Source organism: Alosa pseudoharengus, unplaced genomic scaffold (assembly GCF_046254945.1).
Source record: "Alosa pseudoharengus isolate Yale_2024_CS ecotype anadromous, Long Island Sound unplaced genomic scaffold, YU_APseudo_1.1 YU_APseudo_1.1_scf_23, whole genome shotgun sequence".
Taxonomy (NCBI): Eukaryota; Metazoa; Chordata; class Actinopteri; order Clupeiformes; family Clupeidae; genus Alosa; species Alosa pseudoharengus.
In genome coordinates this window covers 6075740-6085739 of record NW_027468685.1, presented here as the reverse complement: position 1 = coordinate 6085739, position 10000 = coordinate 6075740, and the positions used below count along the sequence as shown (strand labels likewise).

Genomic DNA, 10000 nt, shown 5'->3' with positions numbered 1-10000 from the left:
TGAGTAAGACTGTAAAATGCATTTGCAAGGAAACAGCATACAACCATAGACTGTATAAAAATACAACATATCCTTGTAGGCATGCTCAGTGCATTGCTACTTTACGCCACTGACTAGATCCAAAATATCATTACGCTTCTTCCATGCTACTGTGGGGAGGTTTTCTGCAGACGGTGCGGTGGTGGTGGTGGGGGGAGGGTGGTGGTGGTGGTCATGCAGCCCTCTACTCTGGGGGTTGGGTGTGTGTGAAGTGGGGTGATGGAGGGGATGCAGTGGAATGGTATTCACCATGATCTGCACCTGGCCGTTCTTGCAGGAGTCCGGAGAGTTCTCGCTGTCGTCTTTGCACCCGCCCATCCTGCAGCGCACCGCGTCCTGGACCTGTGGGGAAGCAGGCAGAGACATGATGACCTCTCACCCCACGACCTCTCACCCCACGACCTCTCACTCTACAAACTCTCACCCCACGACCTCTTACTCCATGACCTTTCACCCCACGACCTCTCACCCCACAACCTCTCACCCCACGACCTCTCACCCCATGACCTTTCACCCCACGACCTCTCACCCCACGACCTCTCACTCTACAAACTCTCACCCCATGACCTCTCACTCCATGACCTTTCACCCCACGACCTCTCACCCCACAACCTCTCACCCCACGACCTCTCACCTCATGACCTTTCACCCCGTGATCTGACACCCCAAGACCTCTCACCCCATGACCTCTCACCCCACGACCTGTCACCTCACGACCTTTCACCCCGTGATCTGACACCCCATGACCTCTCACCCCACGACCTCTCACTCTACAAACTCTCACCCCACGACCTCTCACCCCATGACCTTTCACCCCACGACCTCTCACCCCACGACCTCTCACCCCACGACCTCTCACTATACAACCTCTCACCCCACGACCTTTCACCTCACGACCTTTCACCCCGTGATCTGACATCCCAAGAACTCTCACCCCACGACCTCTCACCCCACGACCTGTCACCTCACAACTTTTCACCCCGTGCCACAGCAGGACACGTCATGACATGCTATGATCTGTCCTGACCTGTCCCAGTGCGTCCCGAACACATTGCTTTTGGTCTGGGTGGGGACCAGTGAGGACAACATGTATCTATGACACAGCATAATAAGAAACCGCCACTTCTCTAAGACCAAAGACAGGACAATAACACGACAGGAAGGACACTATGCACCATGGAGGACTAATGAAGATGGCTCGTTAATACAGCGCTGTAACAAAGCAAGTCAACGTGGAACACTTCACCCCTGCTCCGACGACTGATAACATTCAAACCTTTATCAACCGGTGTCGACCTGGAGAACTTTACCTCCAGTGAGTGACTGATAATGTTTTTAAACCCGCATCAAAGCCAAGTCAACATAGAGGACTAAACAGCGGCCTACATAAAAGGGAAAAGTGAAGAGGGAGGTCCGATAGCGGTTCTAGTGGTTCTAAAAGAGAGTGGATGTGTGTGCTGCAGGGCTGACTGTTCTCGCAGCTCGGAGAAGAAAAGGCCACGCTTAGATAAGGGAAGTGCTCCGTGTGCAGGTTTAGGTCAAGGCTTTTAGTTGCTCGGGCTGCAAGAAAACACTCTGGGATAATAACGCTCTCCAAGTCTGATGTTTCCCCCTCCAAGAGAAGGGGGTTGAGCAGAGCCAGCAGTTCTGTGTGGGGTGAGACTATTCTCCGGAAGAAAAAAAAAACATTAAAGGAGAGGCAAAGAACTGAAAAGAAGAAAAGAAGAGAAACTAGGAACAAAAAGCCACTGATGTCTCAGAAAAGCTTTTCCACAGAATACTGTGTGCCCAAAGAACATGTGCTATGGTTATTAGCACATTTCATAGATCAACAGAAAAGGGAAAAAAAGTTGTATTAATGTTTTTAATATTTTGACAACTGAAGAGTGCTGTGAACTGCGGATGTTTAAACTCTATTTCTCAAGTGGCATACTTGCCTGGAGTTAAATTTCAGAACACTGTAATAAGCGATGAACGATTCATGTGAGTTTAAAGGCATAACTGGAAAGGTATTCTAGTAATAAAACAACACTTCCGATGCGTCTATTTCTGAGTTAACTATGTCCGGTAACACCTTTCTCCCCAAATCTGGAGGGGTAGCCTTCGGCCAGCTCAATAGTCTTTTGTTTATTCACAGTCTAGGCAGACTGAGCTGTCTGGTGCAGTTTGAGGCATATATTTCAGGGTTTCTTTGCTGAATTGGTATGGAGGGGTCTGATGAAGAGAAAAAACTCTGGGGTCATTGGCCCAATGCTGATTGTCTTGTTTCATCTTCTCACACCTGCACTCTCAATTACGCTCTCCACCTCACCACTAATGCAACTGCTAACTCCTCTTCTCTCAATTCTTCTTCACTTGCTCTCAATTTCTCTCTCTCTCTCTCTCTCTCTCTCCTCTTGCCTCTACCCCTCTCTCTCTCTTTCCATTTATCTATCTCCCCTTCATTCTGCTCCCAATCTCTTCCAATCACTTCTCGGCATTAACCCTGTTACCCAAGTGCCATCCATGCTAACTAAGGCTAAACTCTCCATTCAGCATAACTATGCTTGAGTATGTAAGTGCTATGACATATTATATCACTGGCAAGTCAGTCATAATGACGTTGGTCATTACTCTGTTGCCATTTCTTGCTGAATGATAAATAAGGGTTAGCAACCTCAGTAGCTGTATAGACCCTTTCAACAATAAAAACAAAAACAATGCTTGAACGTTCTATTTGGTTCCCAATCTACTTCCTCTACATTAAGATAACTAATTACACGGCTCTTCACAAGGCAAGTAGAACGCTCCATTGACTTGAATGGGATTTCCCAAAGTTCTAGCGGTCATTATTTCCTAGGAAAGGACCTCTGAAAAAAAGAATGACCGCTGTCAATGGCAACGGAGTTTGTGCTTCTAATTCAGGTATTTCATATTACTATGCAGGGACTGGAACTTCATTCAAAAGTGAAAGCAGACGGTTGATCAGCTGTGTTCTAAAGAATGTTTGATTCAAGTTCAGCGTGTGTTGCGAACTATTTTTTTCAGCTAATGCTATTATGAACGGTAACAAGGCTAGGAGTAGGCTATGTAGGCTAAAGTCATATCGTGGGGAGTTTATTATTTCGTTTTGGCAAGTAGCCGTGTAATAAGCGGGATAATGTATCCCGCCTGTCATTATTGGGAAAATAAGTCCCTTCAGGGCGGAACAAGACCCCTCCGCTGCGCGTCCGGTTCGCCCTGTCGGGACTTATTTTCCCAATAATGACCGGCGTTCTATACATTATCCCTTACATATGGAATGTTAAAACAGAAGCCTTGTGGGGCCAACCAGGCTTGGAATTTCACCATTCTGGGGGCAAGGCCACTTGGCCTTCAGTTGGGCATATTTGGTGGGGGGCACAAAGGCCACATGTCAGGGCACCAAGGCCAAAGTTAACTATACAGTAGTAGGCTATAAAAATGATCAGACAGACAGACAGACAGACAGACAGACAGATAGATAGACAGATAGACAGATAGATAGATACTTTATTGATCCCCGGGGGAAATTCAAGAATTAAGTATTAAGTATATCAAGTATTTAGCCTATTCACTGCAGTAGACCTGCATCACTGTATGAAACATTACAAAAACATGAAACATGACATATTACATAGAACTGTAAATCATCTGATCATCTAATATTTGCAGATATCTAGGCTATATATAACATTTATTTTATATTTGGCCTGTTATGAAATCATGTATTGAACAATTTAAGCACAGCTCAGCTTTAAGAAACTCAAATAGCCTAGATGCATGCTTAGCATTTTGTGATCATTAAGGCTACTTTCACAAACTCTTAGTCAGCTGTCCTATGATTTACCAATATAGGCGATATTTGTAACATTTATTTTGTATTTGGCCCGTTATGAAATCATGTGGAACAATTTAAACACATTGTAAAACGTAAAGCCCAAATTTGGAGACATCCATGCATGTCGAAATTTACTGCAAATTCAAAACTAGATTACTCTGGAACGGCTAACTGTACAGGGGACTGCTTTACACTTTTGTGTTCGGTAAGGTCTGCTGTTTATTCTGATATATGGTTTGTCATGTGTTAAAAGAAGGGTTCGTGAAGTATTCCACCGAGATGAATGGGTAGTGAGATCATGGGACGCAAAACCTTCAATAGAATGTATGATTAAATTGAATTATATTATTTACTTTTCTCGCGAACCGTTCAACACAGCAATTATCGGCTAACATCGTTTAAAAGCTGAGAAAAAGCTCTTTCATGTGATACTTGTGATGTCTGTGTGATGAATAGGCTACTTCGCGAGTAGTTCAACTGAGAAGAATGGGTGAATTTGGACGCACTTTCTTTCTTGCGCGGTCACTTTCTCCACTGCGTAAAAGACTAAATTAATTTGCGCTGTGAATGCTAAGATTATTTTGACAGGCCACAGGCTAAATAAAAATCGCTATTAGTAGGACGCAAAGCAGAATATTGAAAGAACGGGGCACCAAGGCCACCGTGGCCTGTAAACCTCTGATTTTCAAAGGGGCCTCACGGCCAATGCAAGGGGCTACGGCGGCCATGGCCGTCGTGGCCGGCGTGAAATTCCTACCCTGGGGCCAACTATGATGCTGATAATGGAACTCTCTTGAAAGGGTGTATAAAAAACGTATAGCCTACCATTCAATTGTCCTTCGTGCATAGGTGTTTGACTCCTACTGTATGTGCTATCATAATTCTTAGACTATGTCAAACATATGGCAAATTAGATTCAAGATTAGATTCAACTTTATTGTCATAGTGCAGAGGACAAGTACAAAGGCAACAAAATGCAGTTTGCGTCTAACCAGAAGTGCAAAAAAGCAGAAAAGTGCAATGTGATAAGCAAAGTATAGACAGGTGGTGCAGCGTAACGCTTTAGAATAACATGTGCTTATTAGGTATTAACAGTGCATAATAAGCAGTTAACAATTCATTACTAACAGTTAGTTAACTGTTGTTATCCTTTAATAACATTAACTAACTGTTAACATGCAGCTTGTAAGTGTTAATAAGCAGCCTTTTAGGTTACTTACAAGCATATTTGTTAACAGTTGTAAGTGTTAACAAGCAGCTTGTTAATGCTTGTTAATGGTGTATAAGACAAAGAGGTGGATAACTAATACGCTTATAAGACCTTTCTTACCTATTTGTAGTAAATTTTGCAGCCCCCCAATCTAAAGCGAGGACCATGTAGCCTAAAGTTCCACAAGCCCAACCTTCTATCTCTCTATACTGTATCTCTCTATCTAGCTTGGTTTAGCTGTGAGAAATACACCTTCAAAAGTGTTGCAGTGAGCAGGAATCGAACCCCGGTCTCCTGCATCAAAGAGTGCATCGCTACTTATTGAGCTACACTACTTTTCTTATACAGCTGATGAAATTGTTTATTTTGATTCTATATTCCGAAGTGCTATATCACACTAGCTATGCTTTTTACAAATATGTTTCTGATGGAAAAGTGGTGTTTAATTAATGCAGAAACAGACCACGAATGTTCGCCTCTGTTTAAGGCAAACTGTTTCAAATCGACCACGAACGTTCGCCTATGTTTGCAACTTTAAACCAGAGCTTTGAACGCACCCACTTATCGTCTTTAAGCCTCGGTTGCTAGGTAACCAAACTATATACAAAGCTGGCATATCTTTAGACTGCTGACAATCTGACAAACGGTTTTATGCGTTCACTGAACAAAGATTATGGAAATTAAACACCACTTTTCCATCAGAAACATATTTGTAAAAAGCATAGCTAGTATGATATAGAACATCAGAATATTTTCCATCAGCCAATTAGGAACAGTAGTGTAGCTCAACAAGCAGCGATGCACTCTTTGATGCGGGAGACCGGGGTTCGATTCCTGCTCACTGCAACACTTTTGAAGGTGTATTTCTCACAGCTAAACCAAGCTAGATAGAGAGATAGAAGGTTGGGCTTGTGGAACTTTAGGCTACATGGTCCTCGGTTTAGATTGGGGGGCTGCAAAATTTACTACAAATAGGTAAGAAAGGTCTTGTTAACACTTACAACTGTTAACAAATATGCTTGTAAGTAACCTAAAAGGCTGCTTATTAACACTTACAAGCTGCATGTTAACAGTTAGTTAATGTTATTAAAGGATAACAACAGTTAACTAACTGTTAGTAATGAATTGTTAACTGCTTATTATGCACTGTTAATACCTAATAAGCACATGTTATTCTAAAGCGTTACCGACATACATATAGTGCAGTGTAGACAGTAGTCTACTTACATGACACTGCGCCTTGTCATGGTATACTTCATGCTTTAAATGCATGCTACGGACTTATATGCCAAGTCTAGACAGAGCTTCTTGAGTGAAATTGCTTCTGAGGGTGCCTATTATACCGGCCTTTGTCACCATGGTACATGCTACGTGTCTAGCGTGGTACATGCTACGTGTCTAGCGTGGTACATGCTACGTGTCTAGCGTGGTACATGCTACGTGTCTAGCGTGGTACATGCTACGTGTCTGTTAGCGCCGTCTGCTGTGGCACTGCCTCTACGGTTAGCGGCTATGATACCGGTCTGTGTGACGGGCTCATAAGAGATCAGGCCCCCTGTGTGAAAGTGTGTGAGCGGCTCAGAAAGTCTCCTCTGTGCAGCCCGGCTCCTGTTATGCTAAAGATATTAGGGATTACATCCAATCCCTGCCAAGGATTTTCATATATTTACTAAAATAATTCTGGGATTTGGTTCATTCTAATCCCCGGTTTTATGATATTGATTTAACATATATGGCTTAGTATTTCAGAGCTCATTTATCACCCCCCCCCCCCCCCTCTTTGCCCTTTTGTCTTTGTCTTTGGGACCAAACTCCAGCCTCACTGTTCACTGATTTACGGGATAAATGGAAATCAGTCGAGCAGAGAAACGCACAGTGAAAATTGGATCAAAAAAGGCCACATTGTATTGCATTGTGGGTGTGATTTGACATCACAACAGGGGGTGTAGCATGCTTGTGTGTGTGTGTGTGTATGTTTGTGTGTGTGTGTGTGTGTGTGTGTGTTTGAGTGAGAGAGAGAGAGACAGAGAGAGAGAGTGTGTGTGTGTGTGTGTGTGTGTGTGTATGTGTGTGTGTGCGTGAGCTAGCGAGTGTATGGGTGAGAGAGGGGGATATCATTTGTGTTGTCACTCTACGCAAAGAAGAGAGAGAGAATAAAATGAATAAAAAAAATGCTGTAATCTCTTTACAGAAGTCCATCTATCCTTTCTTCTATCAAAGTACTCCGTGCCTTTGTGCTATAATCTGTTTTATGGCCTAAACCACATTTGATTCTTTTTATTCTGTGCATGGCAGAGCGATGTTGGACAGATTTGCGCGCTAAGTCACACTAATCCCACGGGTGACCGTGACTGTAAAATGTAGCAGATCAGGTTGCCATGTACAGTAGACCTGGAAACCAGATTTAACCATTTAATGCCGATCCCTAACATATTCTCTTCTATCGATTCTTTTTAAACTTCACAGCCTTGTGGACTACTAATGTCAAACTCTTATTTAGGTCATGAGAGCCCTGCTGCTCTATGGACAATGCCAGGTTGAGTAGCCTAACAGTGTTATTATAGACAGATATATATATATATATGACTATATGATTGAAATACAGTACAGAGATATGTTATGTATAGATACAGTATGCTATGATTGCCCTATATCGCTCTCACAGGTAAACATTGGAAAATGTTACAGTACACACACAAACTGTCAAGTACTATAGTCAAGACAACATACTGTATGCATGTATGCTTATGGACAGTTTAAATCTTTTCACTGAAGGCATGGATACTCACTGTCAATCACACGCACACGGACACACACACACACACACACACACACACACACACACACACACACACATACACAAACTTGTGCACGTAGGCATGCACACATGTACGCTGCCACGCACACACACACACACACACACACACACACACACACACACACACACACACACACACACACACACACGCACACACACACACACACACACACACACACACACGGTCTCACCTCACGGCGCATGGCGCAGTGCACTGTGATGATGACGAAGCCCAGGACAGAGTCGAAGACGGCGAAGAGCACCTGGAAGAGTGTGGAGCGCCGGTCAGTGATGGCCAGCACGGCGCTCATCCACGTCAGAGCCAGCAGGGGGAGCACTACACAGGAGCTCCACAGCGACGCCCTGCCAACACACAACACAGGCCCACCGTCAGGCCACCACCAGGGGGGAGGGAACTCTCTGAGGCCCCATGACACAGCAAACCAACACAACGCAACACAACGCAACACAACACAACACAACACAACGCAACGCAACGCAACGCAACACAACGCAACGCAACACAATACAACACAACACAACGCAACGCAACACAACACAACACAACACAACACAACACAGCACAGCACAGCACAGCACAACACAGCACAACACAGCAAAACACCACTGAACTGTAGACTCAGTCCCAGTATAACGCATCAACATCAACACACTCATATCCATTCAAACACACTAAAACTCAAAGTTTGAGATCCTCACAAACTTCCGATAAGAGCACAATTCATTAAGCATCATACACACACACACACACACACACACAAACATACTGTAGCATCATCCACCATTCAAACATACTGTAGCATGTAGCATCATCCACCATTCAAACATACTGTAGCGTTAGCATCATCCACCATTCATGCATATTGTAGCGTTAGCATCATCCACCATTCAAACATACTGTAGCGTTAGCATCATCCACCATTCAAACTTACTGTGGCATCATCCACCATTTAAACATACTGTAGCATGTAGCATCATCCACCATTCAAACATACTGTAGCATCATCCACCATTCAAACATACTGTAGCGTTAGCATCATCCACCATTCAAACATACTCTTTCATAATTTCCTGACCACACGACTTCAAGTTACCAATACTTATCAGTCGCCGCCAACACTGAGATGGCCTCAGTGGAGTTAATGCAAATACTTCCTTGGTTGTGGTTCTTTGATTTCATTAAATTTCAGATTCTTATTGTACAATATCCAAGTCTGTCTGCTACAGGGCTCCATCCAGATATAAGTCTGAAGTGCGCAGGCAGTGACTTTTCAAGCAAAACACTTTTATTACTCTGAGAGAAAGCAAACCATTGGCTTCAGTGCAAGCCAAGGTGAGACAGTGTTAACAGCAGTCATACTTCCGTTGGAGTGACACATTTCTGACGTTAATAAGAAAATAAGTTAGGAAATGAACTTGAGTTTATCCATATAGGATTTGAATGGATCAAAATTCATATTTTCCCTGAATGCGTAGTCTTGGTTATTCAGGGCAACAATGTCAAGTATTTAGTTAGAGACATTAGAGACACTAACTTTTGTTCAACTAAAATCTTGTGTCTTTGTGTATCTTGTGTGCTATTTATGTATACCTGCTGCAATACAAGTTTCAATTTGGGACAATAAAGTTAAACTGAACTGAACTAAGAAGCATCCCACCTACAGTACCGGTAAATAAATAAAATATGTTTTTTTTTTTTTTGTATAGTCATAATGCTGAAATGTTCAGCATACAACAAGTGATGATACATAATACATACAAGTGTCATTGATGAGCATTGTGTTAAACACTTCTTACACTTCAGCACTGTGGGTTGATCTACTCCACTTTTGCTAGCGGTTGTTCTTAATGGGCTAAGTGCTGAGGCTGCACCAGCGATCGGCCAGAGCAGGGGCATCGCTGGGAGATCTCTGCCTGACATGGTGCAGCTCCCCTGGGGGAGAGGGGCAGCGAGAGCAGCCTGTGAGCTCCAGGAGCCCCGACACCAATTTAGAGAGTTCAGCGCAGAGAGGGAAACTAACAGGGCTGATTGACAGGTGGATGGACAGCCACTCAACCACCCTCTACTCCCAGC

The 10000-nt window shown here is 43.5% G+C and overlaps 1 protein-coding gene across 1 annotated transcript in view; it reads right to left on the bottom strand.

The window, feature by feature from the left end:
- The window catches only part of LOC143140573 (uncharacterized), a 75117-nt gene that overhangs the window by 27481 nt on the left and 37636 nt on the right, over positions 1-10000 (bottom strand). Inside the window, exons 7-8 of the mRNA XM_076301577.1 lie at positions 8097-8268; positions 289-381 (exon numbers count right to left, since the gene is read on the bottom strand). Of these exons, the coding sequence (XP_076157692.1) occupies positions 289-381; positions 8097-8268 (265 nt within the window). The remainder of the gene's footprint in view (positions 1-288; positions 382-8096; positions 8269-10000) is intronic.